Genomic DNA, 24,791 nt, shown 5'->3' with positions numbered 1-24,791 from the left:
TTTATCACATAAGAATTAACAAAAATAAAGCTCCTCGATGGTTCTACTAATTATATGAATGACAAGCATTTTGATTGAATGCTCAGAACGACCAGTATACTAATGATTTTTGTCCTTTGTGTCACAGCAGCAAATCTTTTGTACGAGTATGCGGTTATGTTTTTTACTTGAGACACTATTTGGGTAATATCATAATGCAATAATGCTTTGTCTAGCAAGTCCTCATAAGAATATGATGAGTACTGATCGAAAAAAAAAGAAAGAAAGAAAGAAAGAAAACCCCAGCCGAACCTACATGCCCCGACATAACGCACTGATGTTCCGAACTCCTGATTCTTCTCATCATATCCATCAAAACAGTGTGAGAAGTCCTGAACTTCATCACAACCATGGAAGAAACCTTTATTAGACTGTTTGCACTTGCGCTAGTGCCGGCAAAGGTGACTCCAAGAATTCTATCTCCACACGAATTAGTGACCTGTATTATTGGACTGCAAGGGAAGAGGATGCAGCTAACATTTCTAAAAAGATTGATAATATTTACATTTTAAATTTCAAATTGGACAGCCTATTGGGTTTATTTACACTAGAAATAATGTCTTTCCTTACGAGAGAGAGAGAGAGAGAGAGAGAGAGAGAGAGAGAGAGAGAGAGAGAGAGAGAGAGAGAGAGAGAGAGAGAGAGAGAGAGAGAGAGAGAGAGAGAGAGAGAGAGAGAGAGAGAGAGAGAGATGCTTTACACCTATTAAAATCTTTAACATCACTTATGCTGCAAACAATTATTTAGCCATAGCACTCAGCCAAAAATTTGATAGAAGAGCAGGAATTTAACAATTAAATTTGTACCTTTATAGAAATTGGTGCAAGCATTACAGTTAGATAAGTCATGCTTAATACAATGTTTGGTTTTTGCATGCAGCATAGTTTCATGAATACTAAGCTTATAAAAGTGAAAGATGCATTGCTAATGATGAAAAGATACATATATTAAATTGCTACCAGCTACTGAAATGAACAAATTGAACTAGACATTACTCACATTGACTTTCATCGTGGTCATAGAGTTCAAGTAAGGTTTCCATATACAGAGGAACTGCTTTACTTTTTTTGAGAATGGCAATTATTGGGAGCCTATATTTCTCCAGCCCTTTCAAAACTGCTACTCTTGGGTCTGGTTCATCCGCTTGTGGTTCTAATCTCAGGAACTCCTTGATTATCTGTAAAGATATAAGCATCAAATAATTATAAGTGAAGGTTACAGAGATGAGCATCTGCAATAACTGTACTTAGTTATGAGTGCTTATCTCCCGTCACTGAGGCCTTTGAGCCTGAGAGGGAGAATGGAAGTACCAGTAGTTAAATATCAATTACCTACTATAAAATATAAATAGCTATATACATTATAGCCCTACAAATAAAGTTAACAATTAGTAACAATATGTAGCAAAATCCATAAAGTGTACATATATACACACTTATGCCATCAAAAGTCTGAATCCACGGGTACAAGTTCAGGATTTCTGCTACAAGAATGTTCCCATTGATTATTTTTTTGCGGCTCTCAGAGAGTGTCAACTGCATGAGGCGTTCAGCCTGAGGAAAATCATTAAAATAAAATTAGTTTTCCTGAGTTGACTGTCCCGCCAGGCTCCCTCTCTCCCTCATATATATATATATATATATATATATATATATATATATATATATATATATATATATATATATATATATATATATACAAGCATCATTTTTCAGTGGCTATCCACCAGTACCATTGAAATTGCTTACATAAGAGCAGGTATTTTTAAACAACACCAGTAAAGAAGTCTCTGAAATATAAAAAAGATAAATCAAGCGTACAAATATCACATACCTTATCTAACTCGGTATCTTTCTTCATCCAATGTAGAGCAAGCCACTGTCTATGTCTCTCTAATGACTCATCATCTTCTGAATGGGGCCTTGGTGGAAGGTAAGCCTTTACTCCATACATCAGTGGACACATAGTCTCTTTTGGCGCTATGCAAGGGATCTTCTTTTTCCTTGACGTCACCTCAGTCACTGAGGAATCCTGCCTCTTTCTTGAATTCTGAAACTTGCGCTGGATGCGCAATTTCCATTGCAGCTGCAATTCATGCTCCTCGAGATCACTGTTTCTCAGGATGGCAGGAAATGATGTCAAAACAGCATTTGCCATATTCATATACTGTTTTGATGTTGGATAGCTGAAATATGATAATGATAATAATAATAACAATAATAATAATAATAATAATAATAATAATAATAATAATAATAATAATAATAATAATAATGTTGGATAGCTGAAATATGATAATGATAATAATAATAATAATAATAATAATAATAATAATAATAATAATAATAATAATAATAACATATTATTAATAATAATGTCACAATACCTTGATATGTAATAATGATGATAACAATAATAAGGATAATATCAATCCAGCTAACTATATAGATGGCTTAACTCCTTTTATTATATTATTATTATTATTATTATTATTATTATTATTGTTGTTCTTCTTAACAATCACCTAATTGTGCTTTTGTCCCAGTGAAATTGGCAGATAGTGGGTACACTATCTGAATAGTACACTCAAAGGTGGTTTCACACCTATCAGTGCCGTATTAGTATCGTATAGTGTCAGTGATATCCATGTCGCTTTCGTGACGTCTATGCACACATATCCCTTTCAGACGTGGAGTTGGCTATGATTGTCATAATTCTTCATGAAGAGCAAGATGCTTGCTTAACAAGAAATAAAGAAAAGAAAAGTGGGTACATGAAACGTGGAAGAAAAAGAGAAACTGAAGGAGATTTTGCTACTCTGTGCGAGGAATTAATTAATGATGAAACAAAAATTTTCCAGTACTTAAGAATGTCCAAAAACTGTTTGATGACATTGCTCAGTGATGTGTGGTGTGCTGTGGTATGGTGTGGTGTGTTATGATGTGGTGTGGTGTGATGTGGTGTGTTGTGGTAAGTATAATGTACAATGTGATTAATTACATCAATTAAAAAGAGTATTTATCACCATTTCAATTTCTTCTATTTTATTTCAAACACTTGTCCGACATCCGTGAAAATTTTTAAAATACCAGTGACGACGATATTCCATTTCACGGAACGGAGACGTAACAATCACTTCAGTCAAAACACGGTACTTCGCCGGACGTGTGTAAATACTTCCGCTGAATTCCAAAATGATGAATTTTTTTTTTACTGACACTGAAGCACTGAACAGCATGGAACGAATACGGCACTGATGTGTGTGAAGCGACCTTAACCTGTATCCCTCTGGAGGCATATTCCTGAAGTCTGGTAATGTTTCGGCCCATTTACTCTTGTAGCGGTTAGGTTAGGTTAGATTAAGTTACGTATAGGTAATTTTGTGCAAGAATCTCAATGAGACTATTTTAGAGAGAATCCTACAGTTAGTTTTGGAGCTACAGCCTAGTGTCCATACAGGCTGGCGGACGACTCCTTCCAGACTTCAGGAATATGCATTCTGGCCCTTCACAAGAACTGACATCAGATCCCGGTATGAACACAGGCGGTGCATCCCATGTTCTTTTGTCCCTCTTCTCATTGCCTTCCCATTATATATATATATATATATATATATATATATATATATATATATATATATATATATATATATATATATATATACATATATATAACACTCAACATCCCTGCATGCAACGAAACTTACCAAAACACACTCAAAATACACTCAAAACATCCAAAACACAACCAAAACACATCACAACACCCCAAAATACCCACTACACTCAACTAAACACAACCAAATATTGAATATTCACTCAAAACACCCTGTAACATCTAAAAATATCCAAATAACCCACCCCAATCACGCGAAATTTATCCAAAACACACTCAAAGCACCCCAATATACCTAAAACTCATCCAAACACACTCAAAAGATTTAAAACACCCAAAATACACTACAACACCCCAAAACTCATCAAACACACCCAAAACACATCAAAACATCCAAAACACACTTAAAGCACCACTGAACACCACAAACACGCCACAAAGACACCCTTAAAGACCCAAAACTACTTCCACACAATCAAATACACCTCAAAAGACCCGACACACACACCCAAACTCACCGAAACACTTAAAACAGAAAATAAACCCAAAACAAACTCACTACACCTCAATATACCCCCAAACACATCCATAACACACAGAAACATCACACAATATACTCAAAACACCCCACACGACTCAAACCACTTACAATATAACTAAAAACATCCTAAACCACATTTAAAACACCCAAAATTTACCCAAAACACAATGATAACAGCAAATATACACCCAAAACACACCTAAACACCACCAAAACACACTCTAAACACCCCACAATATTCCTATATACATCCTAAACACATAAAACACCCAAAACACACCAAATATTACAGAGAACTGCAGCGCAGAAAGGGAAACTAAGCTAAATATTGTTTACTTGTTTTGCCTCCTCCATTTCTTTTTATTTCTTCCTTCTCCTCTTTCATTTCTCTTATTTTCTTCCTTCTACTACAACTATCTACACGCCTGACTTTAGAAACAGCTGGAAACACTTGGAAAACACTGGAAATTACGGTAAATATTGAGGAGACACTGGAGCAGACAGAGTCCCGAATCCTTGATGACGTCACAGGCGAGGTGCCGGCGCCCCGCTGCCATACGTACGTAATGTATTTCATTTTGAAATTGACCCATAGAAAAAATGAAGCTAGGCTCGAATGCATTATATATTCTGACTTGACAATTACTTTAATTAATATTCACAATATCAAAACACCTCCAGTCTCAGTAGTTATAAAGAAATATTATGTGAAATATGGAAAAAGTGTTGGAAATTTTCACACCATTAAAAACACTGAAAAGTCCACCTATTCCACTTTACACTGGTAAAAAAACATTTAAAAAAATCTGAACTATTTTTTAAAATAATGCACACTTAGTTACAAGCTGCAATAAAAAAATAAAGAAGCTAAAAAATGACAAAATCACCACTTTCAACGGGACAATAAGCCTATCAAATTCCACATACTTAACTCAACAGGAACGCAACATACTTTAAAAATCATAAACGATTTTTTGAAGCAATAAAATCTTCATTAAAGCCTCAAATAAAAAAGCCAAAAACCAGGCTGGGTAAATTTCACCGTACAAACTGCCCCTTATTTACATAAAAAACACCACCAGATTCAGCACATTTACTTAACTGAAGCAAGAAAAACACTTCAAAAGCAACGAAATATTTTTAGAAACCATAAAATCTTACTATACAAGCCAAATAAATTAATTCAGAAAAATAAAAAAAAATATTGGAACCAACAAGCCGGAACAGGTGCCAGTCCATCATGACGGCCCTCGGGGGCGACCTCAGTGGGGGAGCCGGCGGCCATGTTGCCTTATTTATTCCTATATAACACCAAAACCAGGCAATGACGGATATATCTGACCAGCGGATATGAAGGCTAGACATGTGGATCCATCTTGTGATATGTTAGGCTTACAATAAGTGAGAGACGAGGCAAATAATGGCTAATAACACAGCTGAGGGCTTGTTTACATATTAGCGAACATTAAATATTTGAAAAAATTTCCAACTCTTTCCAGACTCAGACGTAAACAAAACCTAAATATAAATAATTAACCCCTAAAAAAACTAAATAACGAATAATGAATCCTAAATAAACGAATACAAGACACTACAGGGAGGATTAGGGTGTTGTGAAGGCAGTAAGGCTGACTGAGGAGAGATTGGCCCCGCTAGACTCACCTTACGTACTCGTGCCTCTCTGGTGATGCTTGACGGTGCTTGGTGCAGGAAGAAGGTGTCGGGAAGACGGAAACACTAGTTAATAGAGCGTGTAGGGCAAGATTGACCAGTGCTGACCAAAACACTGCAGCCAGCCAGCTGCTCGCCGTGGTAACTCCCCAACGCCACCTGTCACTGATCCAACACCCACCCACACACACACACACAAAAGTTGACATGCTATCAAATAATATGTCAAATAATATAAATATCCTCACTTCCTGACTCTCCTTTTCCCACTCCACCGATAAGTGATTATAAACGCAATCTTCACTCAGTGCGGCACCGTGTCACCGCAGCAAACACGAACCAGGGCAGAATAGGCTCAACTGAAATGCTCCTACCAGAGTCGTTCCTGGTATTGGGCGTGAAAAATATGGTTTCCGCGGTTTGGCGCTTTTTGGGCTCTTTTTACCGCAGTTGGGCTATTTTCTGGGCTACTTATATTTGAAAATATATAATATACTCTTGCCTTCCCGACATACCAAATCAGGGAGTAGACTCACTCATATGTTAAGGAATGGCGCCAGGTCAGCCAGCAGAAGGGTGTGAACAAGTCTCCCCTCTCCCTAAGGGGATTACTACTGGGGCCACATGACCTCATTAAGACTGTAGGACACCCATCTTGAACACCTGCATGCCGCACCCATAATTTCCACATTCACCTCACAGCACACACACTGAAACACAGCCAGTTTATTCTCAGCCTCATAGCTGCCTCAGCCTGCCTGGAGGAGATACAAGTATACTGGATACAGGCCACGTGCATACGTGTGTACGCTCAAGTGAACATGAGCAAGTGGTCGAAATACAGCAAAAGATACTGTAAAGAGTGGGAACAAGAGGACGGGCTCAAGACGTGGATAAGGAGTATACCCGGCGATGATACTCATGCATCCTGCAAATTTTGCAAAACTGTGATCAGAGCCCATCACAGTGACCTTATCAAGCATGGTCTAACAGCAAAGCATGAGAAAAATGCTGCTCCATTTTCTAACATGAGGACTCTGTTTCAATCAGGGTTATCAAGAACAAAAGTCACTAGTGATGCAAAAGTTGCTGAGCTGAAGTTAGCAGCTCACATTGCTTGTCATTCAAGCGTCAGGACAATCGATCACATGGGTGAGCTAGTAAAAGATGTTTCTGGTAAGGATATATCCTTACATAGGACAAAATGCACGGCACTCGTAAACAAAGTGTTAGCACCGTGTATGCTGAAGGAAATGTGTTGTGACATTGGAAAAAGTGAATATTCATTGATAATAGACGAAAGTACTGACAATACTCTTTATTATTGCTGTTACTACTACTACTACTACCACAACAACAACAATTACTACTACTACTACTAATATCACTATTATCATTATTATTATTATTATTATTATCATTATTATTATTATAGGTTTAAATAAAGTATGTCTCGTTTTCTACCTTTCTCGTTTTTAACACAACATGCATATTATTCATAAAATATTGGGCTCTTTTTGGGCTCTTTTGGAGGGTGGAGTCCGCGGGTTTTGGGCTCTTTTTGGAGTAAAAGTGCGCGGGAATACTGCCGCAGACCTGGCAAACCTGGCTCCTACTCTCTCTCTCTCTCTCTCTCTCTCTCTCTCTCTCTCTCTCTCTCTCTCCTCATGACTGTTTTTCAAAGCTATAAAGATGATTATCAGGGTTTTCAATGGTGTTTCTCCTGTTATTAATGTAGAAATGTTGTTAATCTGTCACTAAAACCGTAAAAATACCCTTGAAGACCTGTGCAACTCCTGACAGAGAGAGAGAGAGAGAGAGAGAGAGAGAGAGAGAGAGAGAGAGAGAGAGAGAGAGAGAGAGAGAGAGAGAGAGAGAGAGATAACTAGCAATAACACTCACACACACGTACACACACCAGTGCATTTATACGAAGGACTCTTCTGAACTAGACGAGGTCATACTTTGATGTATAATTTGGAAATCAGCTATTTTTTTCTATTAAGACACACGCAATTAAACGCTGATTTCCGGACGTGTCACTTGCGATCATACCACGTACTCTCGTGGCCTTGCAATGCGCGGCTGCTTAAGGGATGCACGTTCTCTACTTATGATACAAGTTATTTCCGAAACGTGTCATTTTTTTTTTCCCCTACGTCCACTCACAGGTCAAGCATGCGCAGCTCACTGGCGCTTCCTTCCGCCTCCATCTTTCACTTTGTCCTCCAAAACCGTGGGGAGGGTACAGTGTCGCCCCACACACTCGCCACTCACTTTTCCCGCCTTTCTTACACTCTCGGGCGCCAGCAAGGCCTAGTACCTTTATATATCACACAAAACCAAAGTTAGTCGTGCTGACTAACTTTTCTTAGTAAAACACATGGGGTCTAGAACGAGTGGCAGCATTAGTCACAGTGACTAACATAATGTTAGTCAATTTGTGACTAACTGAGCACTCAACCTGAGTATGGTCTTACTCAAATATATCTGACTAATGCCTTCGTACTGTTCACTGCTTCTACTAACCACATTAGTAAAGTGGATCATAGGTTAGTCAATTAAATGACTAATTAGTTAGTCTTTCTTAGGCAGATGATGAATCATTAGTACCTTTAATACTAGCAGCTAGCTACTGCTGTCTCAAGGTTATGGAGAGAATAGGTAATAAATTTAATATATTCATATACAATTAAATGTTCCCTACATTTCATTGCATTAAAAAAAAAAAAAAAAATAAAAAAAAAAAACACTATAATTTTTATCATCTATAGTATAATATGCTTTTCACTTGAACATTTAACTGAAAGCTCCCCTCAAAACTGTAATGATATATAAAACATATGTAAAAAATAAACTCCATTAGTAACACTTCATCCTAGCATGAGAAAAAAAAAAAGCAACACAAAAACAACCTGCTTTAACAAGCCATTAAGTAAATAATACACATTTGTGAGTATTAATCACTAAAACTTGCAATGCGGAAAAGAAAGTAAGCATCTCTTAAGATATGAATATCAAACCTTCCTCCCATTCATAAACTAAAGGAAAAAATATGTAAGTAAAGTTAATATAAATTAAATGTAAGGAGTTACAGACCCTGTAAAGAATAATTAATTAGTCCACTGCTAATCATTATATCACAGTACTTTTAAGAAACTTAGGGAAACAACAAGTGCAAAAATAGAAATTTAACCTTATTTGTACAAGCTTTTAACCCAGATCATATCCATATGTCACCATTAATCCTTTAAAGCCACACAAAAAAAGAAAATGAGTATTTCTATGGGATATACTAACTATACAAATCTACAGAAATGCTCAGAACAGTAATAAAGAAGCTTCACTTATCACTTGCAATAACATAGAGAAATAAAAAAAAAAAGGTAAAAAAGGCATTAAAAAAAAAAAAAAAAAAAAAAAAAAAAAAAATATATATATATATATATATATATATATATATATATATATATATATATATATATATATATATATATATATATATATATATATATATATATATATATATATCATATGTTTGGTTTTTGCATGCAGCATAGTTTCATGAATCCTAAGCTTATAAAAGTGAAAGATGCATTGCTAATGATGAAAAGATACATATATTAAATTGGTACCAGCTACTGAAATGAACAAATTGAAGTAGACATTACTCACATTGACTTTCATCGTGGGGATTTAGCTTCAAGTAAGGTTTCCATATACAGAGGAACTGCTTTTCTTTTTTTGAGAATGGCAATTATTGGGAGCCTATATTTCTCCAGCCCTTTCAAAACTGCTACTCTTGGGTCTGGTTCATCCGCTTGTGGTTCTAATCTCAGGAACTCCTTCATTATCTGTAAAGATATAAGCATCAAATAATTATATGTGAAGGTTACAGAGATGAGCATCTGCAATAACTGTTCTTAGTTATGAGTGCTTATCTCCCGTCACTGAGGCCTCTGAGCCTGAGAGGGAGAATGGAAGTACCAGTAGTTAAATATCAATTACCTACTATAAAATATAAATAGCTATATACATTATAGCCCTACAAATAAAGTTGACAATTAGTAACAATATGTAGCAAAATCCATAAAGTGTACATATATACACACTTATGCCATCAAAAGTCTGAATCCACGGGTACAAGTTCAGGATTTCTGCTACAAGAATGTTCCCATTGATTATTTTTTTGCGTCTCTCAGAGAGTGTCAACTGCATGAGGCGTTCAACCTGAGGGAAATCATTAAAGTAAAATTAGTTTTCATAAGTTGACTGTCCCGCCAGCCTCCCTCTCTCCCTCATATATATATATATATATATATATATATATATATATATATATATATATATATATATATATATATATATATATATATACAAGCATAATTTTTCAGTGGCTATCCACCAGTACCATTGAAATTGCTTACATAAGAGCAGGTATTTTTAAACAACACCAGTAAAGAAGTCTCTGAAATATAAAAAAGATAAATCAAGCGTACAAATATCACATACCTTATCTAACTCGGGATCTTTCTTCATCCAATGTAGAGCAAGCCACTGTCTATGTCTCTCTAATGACTCATCATCTTCTGAATGGGGCCTTGGTGGAAGGTAAGCCTTTACTCCATACATCAGTGGCCACGTAGTCTCTTTTGGCGCTATGCAAGGGATCTTCTTTTTCCTTGACGTCACCTCAGTCACTGAGGAATCCTGCCTCTTTCTTGAATTCTGAAACTTGCGCTGGATGCGCAATTTCCATTGCAGCTGCAATTCATGCTCCTCGAGATCACTGTTTCTCAGGATGGCAGGAAATGATGTCAAAACAGCATTTGCGATATTCATATACTGTTCTGATGTTGGATAGCTGAAATATGATAATGATAATAATAATAACAATAATAATAATAATAATAATAATAATAATAATAATAATAATAGTACTACTACTACTACTAATAATAATATATTATTAATAATAATGTCACAATACCTTGATATGTAATAATGATGATAACAATAATAATGATAATATCAATCTAGCTAACTATATAGATGGCTTAACTCCTTTTATTATATTATTATTATTATTATTATTATTATTATTATTATTATTATTTTTGTTCTTCTTCTTAACAATCACCTAATTGTGCTTTTGTCCCAGTGAAATTGGCAGATAGTGGGTACACTATCTGAATAGTACACTCAAAGGTGGTTTCACACCTATCAGTGCCGTATTAGTATCGTATAGTGTCAGTGATATCCATGTCGCTTTCGTGACGTCTATGCACACATATCCCTTTCAGACGTGGAGTTGGCTATGATTGTCATAATTCTTCATGAAGAGCAAGATCCTTGCTTAACAAAAAATAAAAAAAAGAAAAGTGGGTACATGAAACGTGGAAGAAAAAGAGAAACTGAAGGAGATTTTGCTACTCTGTGCAAGGAATTAATTAATGATGAAACAAAAATTTTCCAGTACTTAAGAATGTCCAAAAACTGTTTGATGACATTGCTCAGTGATGTGTGGTGTGCTGTGGTATGGTGTGGTGTGTTATGATGTGGTGTGGTGTGATGTGGTGTGTTGTGGTAAGTATAATGTACAATGTGATTAATTACATCAATTAAAAAGAGTATTTATCACCATTTCAATTTCTTCTATTTTATTTCAAACACTTGTCCGACATCCGTGAAAATTTTTAAAATACCAGTGATGACGATATTCCATTTCACGGAACGGAGACGTAACAATCACTTCTGTCAAAACACGGTACTTCGCCGGACGTGTGTAAATACTTCCGCTGAATTCCAAAATGACGAATTTTTTTTTTACTGACACTGAAGCACTGAACAGCATGGAACGAACACGGCACTGATGTGTGTGAAGCGACCTTAACCTGTATCCCTCTGGAGGCATATTCCTGAAGTCTGGTAATGTTTCGGCCCATTTACTCTTGTAGCGGTTAGGTTAGGTTAGATTAAGTTACATATAGGTAATTTTGTGCAAGAATCTCAATGAGACTATTTTAGAGAGAATCCTACAGTTAGTTTTGGAGCTACAGCCTAGTGTCCATACAGGCTGGCGGACGACTCCTTCCAGACTTCAGGAATATGCATTCTGGCCCTTCACAAGAACTGACATCAGATCCCGGTATGAACACAGGCGGTGCATCCCGTGTTCTTTTGTCCCTCTTCTCATTGCCTTCCTATTATATATATATATATATATATATATATATATATATATATATATATATATATATATATATATATATATATATAACACTCAACATCCCTACATGCAACAAAACTTACCAAAACACACTCAAAATACACTCAAAACATCCAAAAACCAACCAAAACACATCACAACACCCCAAAATACCCACTACACTCACCTAAACACAACCAAATATTGAATATTCACTGAAAACACCCTGTAACATCTAAAAATATCCAAATAACCCACCCCAATCACGCGAAATTTATCCAAAACACACTCAAAGCACCCCAATATACCTAAAACTCATCCAAACACACTCAAAAGATTTAAAACACCCAAAATACACTACAACACCCCAAAACTCATCAAACACACCCAAAACACATCAAAACATCCAAAACACACTTAAAGCACCACTCAACACCACAAACACGCCACAAACACACCCTTAAAGACCCAAAACTACTTCCACACAATCAAATACACCTCAAAAGACCCGACACACACACCCAAACTCACCGAAACACTTAAAACAGAAAATAAACCCAAAACAAACTCACTACACCTCAATATACCCCCAAACACACCCATAACACACAGAAACATCCCACAATATACTCAAAACACCCCACACGACTCAAACCACTTACAATATAACTAAAAACATCCTAAACCACATTTAAAACACCCAAAATTCACCCAAAACACAATGATAACAGCAAATATACACCCAAAACACACCTAAACACCACCAAAACACACTCTAAACACCCCACAATATTCCTACATACATCCTAAACACATAAAACACCCAAAACACACCAAATATTACAGAGAACTGCAGCGCAGAAAGGGAAACTAAGCTAAATATTGTTTACTTGTTTTGCCTCCTCCTCCATTTCTTTTTATTTCTTCCTTCTCCTCTTTCATTTCTCTTATTTTCTTCCTTCTACTACAACTATCTACACGCCTGTCTTTAGAAACAGCTGGAAACACTTGGAAAACACTGGAAATTACGGTAAATATTGAGGAGACACTGGAGCAGACAGAGTCCCGAATCCTTGATGACGTCACAGGCGAGGTGCCGGCGCCCCGCTGCCATACGTACGTAATGTATTTCATTTTGAAATTGACCCATAGAAAAAATGAAGCTAGGCTCGAATGCATTATATATTCTGACTTGACAATTACCTTAATTAATATTCACAATATCAAAACACCTCCAGTCTCAGTAGTTATACAGAAATATTATGTGAAATATGGAAAAAGTGTTGGAAATTTTCACACCATTAAAAACACTGAAAAGTCCACCTATTCCACTTTACACTAGTAAAAAAACATTTTAAAAAATCTGAACTATTTTTTAAAATAATGCACACTTAGTTACAAGCTACAATATAAAAATAAAGAAGCTAAAAAATGACAAAATCACCACTTTCAACGGGACAATAAGCCTATCAAATTCCACATACTTAACTCAACAGGAACGCAACATACTTTAAAAATCATAAACGATTTTTTGAAGCAATAAAATCTTCATTAAAGCCTCAAATAAAAAAGCCAAAAACCAGGCTGGGTAAATTTCACCGTACAAACTGCCCCTTATTTACATAAAAAACACCACCAGATTCAGCACATTTACTTAACTGAAGCAAGAAAAACTCTTCAAAAGCAACGAAATATTTTTAGAAACCATAAAATCTTACTATACAAGCCAAATAAATTAATTCAGAAAAATTTAAAAAAATATTGGAACCAACAAGCCGGAACAGGTGCCAGTCCATCATGACGGCCCTCGGGGGCGACCTCAGTGGGGGAGCCGGCGGCCATGTTGCCTTATTTATTCCTATATAACACCAAAACCAGGCAATGACGGATATATCTGACCAGCGGATATGAAGGCTAGACATGTGGATCCATCTTGTGATATGTTAGGCTTACAATAAGTGAGAGACGAGGTAAATAATGGCTAATAACACAGCTGAGGGCTTGTTTACATATTAGCGAACATTAAATATTTGAATAAATTTCCAACTCTTTCCAGACTCAGACGTAAACAAAACCTAAATATAAATAATTAACCCCTAAAAAAACTAAATAACGAATAATGAATCCTAAATAAACGAATACAAGACACTACAGGGAGGATTAGGGTGTTGTGAAGGCAGTAAGGCTGACTGAGGAGAGATTGGCCCCGCTAGACTCACCTTACGTACTCGTGCCTCTCTGGTGATGCTTGACGGTGCTTGGTGCAGGAAGAAGGTGTCGGGAAGACGGAAACACTAGTTAATAGAGCGTGTAGGGCAAGATTGACCAGTGCTGACCAAAACACTGCAGCCAGCCAGCCGCTCGCCGTGGTAACTCCCCAGCGCCACCTGTCACTGATCCAACACCCACCCACACACACACACACAAAAGTTGACATGCTATCAAATAATATGTCAAATAATATAAATATCCTCACTTCCTGACTCTCCTTTCCCCACTCCACCGATAAGTGATTATAAACGCAATCTTCACTCAGTGCGGCACCGTGTCACCGCAGCAAACACGAACCAGGGCAGAATAGGCTCAACTGAAATGCTCCTACCAGAGTCGTTCCTGGTATTGGGCGTGAAAAATATGGTTTCCGCGGTTTGGCGCTTTTTGGGCTCTTTTTACCGCAGTTGGGCTATTTTCTGGGCTACTTATATTTGAAAATATATAATATACTCTTGCCTTCCCGACATACCAAATCAGGGAGTAGACTCACTCATATGTTAAGGAATGGCGCCAGGTCAGCCAGCAGAAGGGTGTGAACAAGTCTCCCCTCTCCCTAAGGGGATTACTACTAGGGCCGCATGACCTCATTAAGACTGTAGGACACCCATCCTGAACACCTGCATGCCGCACCCATAATTTCCACATTCACCTCACAGCACACACACTGAAACACAGCCAGTTTATTCTCAGCCTCATAGCTGCCTCAGCCTGCCTGGAGGAGATACAAGTATACTGGATACAGGCCACGTGCATACGTGTGTACGCTCAAGTGAACATGAGCAAGTGGTCGAAATACAGCAAAAGATACTGTAAAGAGTGGGAACAAGAGGACGGGCTCAAGACGTGGATAAGGAGTATACCCGGCGATGATACTCATGCATCCTGCAAATTTTGCAAAACTGTGATCAGAGCCCATCACAGTGACCTTATCAAGCATGGTCTAACAGCAAAGCATGAGAAAAATGCTGCTCCATTTTCTAACATGAGGACTCTGTTTCAATCAGGGTTATCAAGAACAAAAGTCACTAGTGATGCAAAAGTTGCTGAGCTGAAGTTAGCAGCTCACATTGCTTGTCATTCAAGCGTCAGGACAATCGATCACATGGGTGAGCTAGTAAAAGATGTTTCTGGTAAGGATATATCCTTACATAGGACAAAATGCACGGCACTCGTAAACAAAGTGTTAGCACCGTGTATGCTGAAGGAAATGTGTTGTGACATTGGCAAAAGTGAATATTCATTGATAATAGACGAAAGTACTGACAATACTCTTTATTATTGCTGTTACTACTACTACTACTACCACAACAACAACAATTACTACTACTACTACTACTATCACTATTATTATTATTATTATTATTATTATTATTATTATTATTATTATCATTATTATTTTTATAGGTTTAAATAAAGTATGTCTCGTTTTCTACCTTTCTCGTTTTTAACACAACATGCATATTATTCATAAAATATTGGGCTCTTTTTGGGCTGTTTTGGAGGGTGGAGTCCGCGGGTTTTGGGCTCTTTTTGGAGTAAAAGTGCGCGGGAATACTGCCGCAGACCTGGCAACCCTGGCTCCTACTCTCTCTCTCTCTCTCTCTCTCTCTCTCTCTCTCTCTCTCTCTCCTCATGACTGTTTTTCAAAGCTATAAAGATGATTATCAGGGTTTTCAATGGTGTTTCTCATGTTATTAATGTAGAAATGTTGTTAATCTGTCACTAAAACCGTAAAAATACCCTTGAAGACCTGTGCAACTCCTGACAGAGAGAGAGAGAGAGAGAGAGAGAGAGAGAGAGAGAGAGAGAGAGAGAGAGAGAGAGATAACTAGCAAAAACACTCACACACACATACACACACCAGTGCATTTATACGAAGGACTCTTCTGAACTAGAAGAGGTCATACTTTGATGTATAATTTGGAAATCAGCTATTTTTTTCTATTAAGACACACGCAATTAAACGCTGATTTCCGGACGTGTCACTTGCGATCATACCACGTACTCTCGTGGCCTTGCAATGCGCGGCTGCTTAAGGGATGCACGTTCTCTACTTATGATACAAGTTATTTCCGAAACGTGTCATTTTTTTTTTTTCCCCTACGTCCACTCAGAGGTGAAGCATACGCAGCTCACTGGCCCTTCCTTCTGCCTCCATCTTTCACTTTGTCCTCCAAAACCGTGGGGAGGGTACAGTGTCGCCCCACACACTCGCCACTCACTTTTCCCGCCTTTCTTACACTCTCGGGCGCCAGCAAGGCCTAGTACCTTTATATATCACACAAAACCAAAGTTAGTCGTGCTGACTAACTTTTCTTAGTAAAACACATGGGGTCTAGAACGAGTGGCAGCATTAGTCACAGTGACTAACATAATGTTAGTCAATTTGTGACTAACTGAGCACTCAACCTGAGTATGGTCTTACTCAAATATATCTGACTAATGCCTTCGTACTGTTCACTGCTTCTACTAACCACATTAGTAAAGTGGATCATAGGTTAGTCAATTAAATGACTAATTAGTTAGTGTTTCTTAGGCAGATGATGAATCATTAGTACCTTTAATACTAGCAGCTAGCTACTGCTGTCTCAAGGTTATGGAGAGAATAGGTAATAAATTCAATATATTCATATACAATTAAATGTTCCCTACATTTCATTGCATTAAAAAAAAATAAATAAAAAAAATAAACACTATAATTTTTATCATCTATAGTATAATATGCTTTTCACTTGAACATTTAACAGAAAGCTCCCCTCAAAACTGTAATGATATATAAAACATAAGTAAAAAATAAACTCCATTAGTAACACTTCATCCTAGCATGAGAAAAAAAAAAAAAGCAACACAAAAACAATCTGCTTTAACAAGCCATTAAGTAAATAATACACATTTGTGAGTATTAATCACTAAAACTTGCAATGCGGAAAAGAAAGTAAGCATCTCTTAAGATATGAATATTAAACCTTCCTCCCATTCATAAACTAAAGGAAAAAATATGTAAGTAAAGTTAACATAAATTAAATGTAAGGAGTTACAGACCCTGTAAAGAATAATTAATTAGTCCACTGCTAATCATTATATCACAGTACTTTTAAGAAACTTAGGGAAACAACAAGTGCAAAAATAGACATTTAACCTTTTTTGTACAAGCTTTTAACCCAGATCATATCCATATGTCACCATTAATCCTTTAAAGCCACACAAAAAAAGAAAATGAGTATTTCTATGGGATATACTAACTAAACAAATCTACAGAAATGCTCAGAACAGTAATAAAGAAGCTTCACTTATCACTTGCAATAACATAGAGAAATAAAAAAAAAAAAAAGGTAAAAAAGGCATTAAAAAAAAAAAAAAAAAAAAAAAAAAAAAAAAATATATATATATATATATATATATATATATATATATATATATATATATATATATATATATATATATATATATATATATATATATATATATATCATATGTTTGGTTTTTGCATGCAGCATAGTTTCATGAATACTAAGCTTATAAAAGTGAAAGATGCATTGCTAATGATGAAAAGATACATATATTAAATTGGTACCAGCTACTGAAATGAACAAATTGAACTAGACATTACTCACATTGACTTTCATCGTGGGGATTTAGCTTCAAGTAAGGTTTCCATATACAGAGGAACTGCTTTTCTTTTTTTGAGAATGGCAATTATTGGGAGCCTATATTTCTCCAGCCCTTTCAAAACTGCTACTCTTGGGTCTGGTTCATCCGCTTGTGGTTCTAATCTCAGGAACTCCTTTATTATCTGTAAAGATATAAGCATCAAATAATTATATGTGAAGGTTACAGAGATGAGCATCTGCAATAACTGTTCTTAGTTATGAGTGCTTATCTCCCGTCACTGAGGCCTCTGAGCCTGAGAGGGAGAATGGAAGTACCAGTAGTTAAATATCAATTACCTACTATAAAATATAAATAGCTATATACATTATAGCCCTACAAATAAAGTTGACAATTAGTAACAATATGTAGCAAAATCCATAAAGTGTACATATATACACACTTATGCCATCAAAAGTCTGAATCCACGGGTACAAGTTCAGGATTTCTGCTAGAAGAATGTTCCCATTGATTATTTTTTTGCGTCTCTCAGAGAGTGTCAACTGCATGAGGCGTTCAGCCTGAGGGAAATCATTAAAGTAAAATTAGTTTTCATAAGTTGACTGTTCCGCCAGCCTCCCTCTCTCCCTCATATATATATATATATATATATATATATATATATATATATATATATATATATATATATATATATATATATATATATACAAGCATAATTTTTCAGTGGCTATCCACCAGTACCATTGAAATTGCTTACATAAGAGCAGGTATTTTTAAACAACACCAGTAAAGAAGTCTCTGAAATATAAAAAAGATAAATCAAGCGTACAAATATCACATACCTTATCTAACTCGGGATCTTTCTTCATCCAATGTAGAGCAAGCCACTGTCTATGTCTCGCTAATGACTCATCATCTTCTGAATGGGGCCTTGGTGGAAGGTAAGCCTTTACTCCATACATCAGTGGACACGTAGTCTCTTTTGGCGCTATGCAAGGGATCTTCTTTTTCCTTGACGTCACCTCAGTCACTGAGGAATCCTGCCTCTTTCTTGAATTCTGAAACTTGCGCTGGATGCGCAATTTCCATTGCAGCTGCAATTCATGCTCCTCGAGATCACTGTTTCTCAGGATGGCAGGAAATGATGTCAAAACAGCATTTGCGATATTCATATACTGTTCTGATGTTGGATAGCTGAAATATGATAATGATAATAATAATAATAATAATAATAATAATAATAATAATAATAATAATAATAATAATAATAATACTAATAATAATAATAATAATATATTATTAATAATAATGTCACAATACCTTGATATGTAATAATGATGATAACAATAATAATGATAATATCAATCTAGCTAACTATATAGATGGCTTAACTCCTTTTATTATATTATTATTATTATTATTATAATTATTATTATTATTATTATTATTATTATTATTATTGTTCTTCTTCTTCTTAACAATCACCTAATTGTGCTTTTGTCCCAGTGAAATTGGCAGATAGTGGGTACACTATCTGAATAGTACACTCAAAGGTGGTTTCACACCTATCAGTGCCGTATTACTATCGTATAGTGTCAGTGATATCCATGTCGCTTTCGTGACGTCTATGCACACATATCCCTTTCAGACGTGGAGTTGGCTATGATTGTCATAATTCTTCATGAAGAGCAAGATGCTTGCTTAACAAAAAATAAAGAAAAGAAAAGTGGGTACATGAAACGTGGAAGAAAAAGAGAAACTGAAGGAGATTTTGCTACTCTGTGCAAGGAATTAATTAATGATGAAACAAAAATTTTCCAGTACTTAAGAATGTCCAAAAACTGTTTGATGACATTGCTCAGTGATGTGTGGTGTGCTGTGGTATGGTGTGGTGTGTTATGATGTGGTGTGGTGTGATGTGGTGTGTTGTGGTAAGTATAATGTACAATGTGATTAATTACATCAATTAAAAAGAGTATTTATCACCATTTCAATTTCTTCTATTTTATTTCAAACACTTGTCCGACATCCGTGAAAATTTTTAAAATACCAGTGACGACGATATTCCATTTCACGGAACGGAGACGTAACAATCACTTCTGTCAAAACACGGTACTTCGCCGGACGTGTGTAAATGCTTCCGCTGAATTCCAAAATGATGAATTTTTTTTTTACTGACACTGAAGCACTGAACAGCATGGAACGAATACGGCACTGATGTGTGTGAAGCGACCTTAACCTGTATCCCTCTGGAGGCATATTCCTGAAGTCTTGTAATGTTTCGGCCCATTTACTCTTGTAGCGGTTAGGTTAGGTTAGATTAAGTTACGTATAGGTAATTTTGTGCAAGAATCTCAATGAGACTATTTTAGAGAGAATCCTACAGTTAGTTTTGGAGCTACAGCCTAGTGTCCATACAGGCTGGGGGACGACTCCTTCCAGACTTCAGGAATATGCATTCTGGCCCTTCACAAGAACTGACATCAGATCCCGGTATGAACACAGGCGGTGCATCCCGTGTTCTTTTGTCCCTCTTCTCATTGCCTTCCTATTATATATATATATATATATATATATATATATATATATATATATATATATATATATATATATATATATATATATATATATAACACTCAACATCCCTACATGCAACAAAACTTACCAAAACACACTCAAAATACACTCAAAACATCCAAAACACAACCAAAATACATCACAACACCCCAAAATACCCACTACACTCACCAAAACACAACCAAATATTGAATATTCACTGAAAACACCCTGTAACATCTAAAAATATCCAAATAACCCACCCCAATCACGCGAAGTTTATCCAAAACACACTCAAAGCACCCCAATATACCTAAAACTCATCCAAACACACTCAAAAGATTTAAAACACCCAAAATACACTACAACACCCCAAAACTCATCAAACACACCCAAAACACATCAAAACATCCAAAACACACTTAAAGCACCACTCAACACCACAAACACGCCACAAACACACCCTTAAAGACCCAAAACTACTTCCACACAATCAAATACACCTCAAAAGACCCGACACACACACCCAAACTCACCGAAACACTTAAAACAGAAAATAAACCCAAAACAAACTCACTACACCTCAATATACCCCCAAACACACCCATAACACACAGAAACATCCCACAATATACTCAAAACACCCCACACGACTCAAACCACTTACAATATAACTAAAAACATCCTAAACCACATTTAAAACACCCAAAATTCACCCAAAACACAATGATAACAGCAAATATACACCCAAAACACACCTAAACACCACCAAAACACACTCTAAACACCCCACAATATTCCTACATACATCCTAAACACATAAAACACCCAAAACACACCAAATATTACAGAGAACTGCAGCGCAGAAAGGGAAACTAAGCTAAATATTGTTTACCTGTTTTGCCTCCTCCTCCATTTCTTTTTATTTCTTCCTTCTCCTCTTTCATTTCTCTTATTTTCTTCCTTCTACTACAACTATCTACACGCCTGACTTTAGAAACAGCTGGAAACACTTGGAAAACACTGGAAATTACGGTAAATATTGAGGAGACACTGGAGCAGACAGAGTCCCGAATCCTTGATGACGTCACAGGCGAGGTGCCGGCGCCCCGCTGCCATACGTACGTAATGTATTTCATTTTGAAATTGACCCATAGAAAAAATGAAGCTAGGCTCGAATGCATTATATATTCTGACTTGACAATTACTTTAATTAATATTCACAATATCAAAACACCTCCAGTCTCAGTAGTTATAAAGAAATATTATGTGAAATATGGAAAAAGTGTTGGAAATTTTCACACCATTAAAAACACTGAAAAGTCCACCTATTCCACTTTACACTGGTAAAAAAACATTTAAAAAAATCTGAACTATTTTTTAAAATAATGCACACTTAGTTACAAGCTACAATAAAAAAATAAAGAAGCTAAAAAATGACAAAATCACCACATTCAACGGGACAATAAGCCTATCAAATTCCACATACTTAACTCAACAGGAACGCAACATGCTTTAAAAATCATAAACGATTTTTTGAAGCAATAAAATCTTCATTAAAGCCTCAAATAAAAAAGCCAAAAACCAGGCTGGGTAAATTTCACCGTACAAACTGCCCCTTATTTACATAAAAAACACCACCAGATTCAGCACATTTACTTAACTGAAGCAAGAAAAACACTTCAAAAGCAACGAAATATTTTTAGAAACCATAAAATCTTACTATACAAGCCAAATAAATTAATTCAGAAAAATTTAAAAAAATATTGGAACCAACAAGCCGGAACAGGTGCCAGTCCATCATGACGGCCCTCGGGGGCGACCTCAGTGGGGGAGCCGGCGGCCATGTTGCCTTATTTATTCCTATATAACACCAAAACCAGGCAATGACGGATATATCTGACCAGCGGATATGAAGGCTAGACATGTGGATCCATCTTGTGATATGTTAGGCTTACAATAAGTGAGAGACGAGGCAAATAATGGCTAATAACACAGCTGAGGGCTTGTTTACATATTAGCGAACATTAAATATTTGAATAAATTTCCAACTCTTTCCAGACTCAGACGTAAACAAAACCTAAATATAAATAATTAACCCCTAAAAAAACTAAATAACGAATAATGAATCCTAAATAAACGAATACAAGACACTACAGGGAGGATTAGGGTGTTGTGAAGGCAGTAAGGCTGACTGAGGAGAGATTGGCCCCGCTAGACTCACCTTACGTACTCGTGCCTCTCTGGTGATGCTTGACGGTGCTTGGTGCAGGAAGAAGGTGTCGGGAAGACGGAAACACTAGTTAATAGAGCGTGTAGGGCAAGATTGACCAGTGCTGACCAAAACACTGCAGCCAGCCAGCCGCTCGCCGTGGTAACTCCCCAGCGCCACCTGTCACTGATCCAACACCCACCCACACACACACACACACAAAAGTTGACATGCTATCAAATAATATGTCAAATAATATAAATATCCTCACTTCCTGACTCTCCTTTCCCCACTCCACCGATAAGTGATTATAAACGCAATCTTCACTCAGTGCAGCACCGTGTCACCGCAGCAAACACGAACCAGGGCAGAATAGGCTCAACTGAAATGCTCCTACCAGAGTCGTTCCTGGTATTGGGCGTGAAAAATATGGTTTCCGCGGTTTGGCGCTTTTTGGGCTCTTTTTACCGCAGTTGGGCTATTTTCTGGGCTACTTATATTTGAAAATATATAATATACTCTTGCCTTCCCGACATACCAAATCAGGGAGTAGACTCACTCATATGTTAAGGAATGGCGCCAGGTCAGCCAGCAGAAGGGTGTGAACAAGTCTCCCCTCTCCCTAAGGGGATTACTACTGGGGCCGCATGACCTCATTAAGACTGTAGGACACCCATCCTGAACACCTGCATGCCGCACCCATAATTTCCACATTCACCTCACAGCACACACACTGAAACACAGCCAGTTTATTCTCAGCCTCATAGCTGCCTCAGCCTGCCTGGAGGAGATACAAGTATACTGGATACAGGCCACGTGCATACGTGTGTACGCTCAAGTGAACATGAGCAAGTGGTCGAAATACAGCAAAAGATACTGTAAAGAGTGGGAACAAGAGGACGGGCTCAAGACGTGGATAAGGAGTATACCCGGCGATGATACTCATGCATCCTGCAAATTTTGCAAAACTGTGATCAGAGCCCATCACAGTGACCTTATCAAGCATGGTCTAACAGCAAAGCATGAGAAAAATGCTGCTCCATTTTCTAACATGAGGACTCTGTTTCAATCAGGGTTATCAAGAACAAAAGTCACTAGTGATGCAAAAGTTGCTGAGCTGAAGTTAGCAGCTCACATTGCTTGTCATTCAAGCGTCAGGACAATCGATCACATGGGTGAGCTAGTAAAAGATGTTTCTGGTAAGGATATATCCTTACATAGGACAAAATGCACGGCACTCGTAAACAAAGTGTTAGCACCGTGTATGCTGAAGGAAATGTGTTGTGACATTGGAAAAAGTGAATATTCATTGATAATAGACGAAAGTACTGACAATACTCTTTATTATTGCTGTTACTACTACTACTACTACCACAACAACAACAATTACTACTACTACTACTACTATCACTATTATTATTATTATTATTATTATTATTATCATTATTATTATTATAGGTTTAAATAAAGTATGTCTCGTTTTCTACCTTTCTCGTTTTTAACACAACATGCATATTATTCATAAAATATTGGGCTCTTTTTGGGCTCTTTTGGAGGGTGGAGTCCGCGGGTTTTGGGCTCTTTTTGGAGTAAAAGTGCGCGGGAATACTGCCGCAGACCTGGCAACCCTGGCTCCTACTCTCTCTCTCTCTCTCTCTCTCTCTCTCTCCTCATGACTGTTTTTCAAAGCTATAAAGATGATTATCAGGGTTTTCAATGGTGTTTCTCCTGTTATTAATGTAGAAATGTTGTTAATCTGTCACTAAAACCGTAAAAATACCCTTGAAGACCTGTGCAACTCCTGACAGAGAGAGAGAGAGAGAGAGAGAGAGAGAGAGAGAGAGAGAGAGAGAGAGAGAGAGAGAGAGAGAGAGAGAGAGAGAGAGAGAGATAACTAGCAATAACACTCACACACACATACACACACCAGTGCATTTATACGAAGGACTCTTCTGAACTAGACGAGGTCATACTTTGATGTATAATTTGGAAATCAGCTATTTTTTTCTATTAAGACACACGCAATTAAACGCTGATTTCCGGACGTGTCACTTGCGATCATACCA

General features: G+C 36.8%; 1 protein-coding gene across 7 annotated transcripts in view; it reads right to left on the bottom strand.

Annotated features, from left to right (window-relative positions):
• Window positions 1-15,595, bottom strand: part of LOC135104377 (uncharacterized) — a 27,009-nt gene extending 11,414 nt beyond the window's left edge. For 2 of the 7 annotated variants that reach the window (XM_064011743.1, XM_064011744.1), the window contains exons 1-3: window positions 5,858-7,257; window positions 1,873-2,224; window positions 1,039-1,216 (exon numbers count right to left, since the gene is read on the bottom strand). In XM_064011743.1, the coding sequence (XP_063867813.1) occupies window positions 1,039-1,216; window positions 1,873-2,224; window positions 5,858-6,075 (748 nt within the window). In that variant the 5' untranslated portion in view covers window positions 6,076-7,257. Of the gene's footprint in view, window positions 1-1,038; window positions 1,217-1,872; window positions 2,225-5,857; window positions 7,258-9,541; window positions 9,721-10,378; window positions 10,731-14,293 lie in introns of those variants that run through there. The other 5 variants (XR_010270419.1, XM_064011746.1, XR_010270420.1 and 2 more) reach the window with 5 other exon arrangements.
• Window positions 15,596-24,791: the final 9,196 nt, after the last annotated feature.

Source organism: Scylla paramamosain, chromosome 10 (genome assembly GCF_035594125.1).
Source record: "Scylla paramamosain isolate STU-SP2022 chromosome 10, ASM3559412v1, whole genome shotgun sequence".
In the NCBI taxonomy this organism is placed as follows: Eukaryota; Metazoa; Arthropoda; class Malacostraca; order Decapoda; family Portunidae; genus Scylla; species Scylla paramamosain.
The sequence above is the reverse complement of the archived record's forward strand: the minus strand, read 5'-3'. Positions and strand labels throughout refer to the sequence as shown.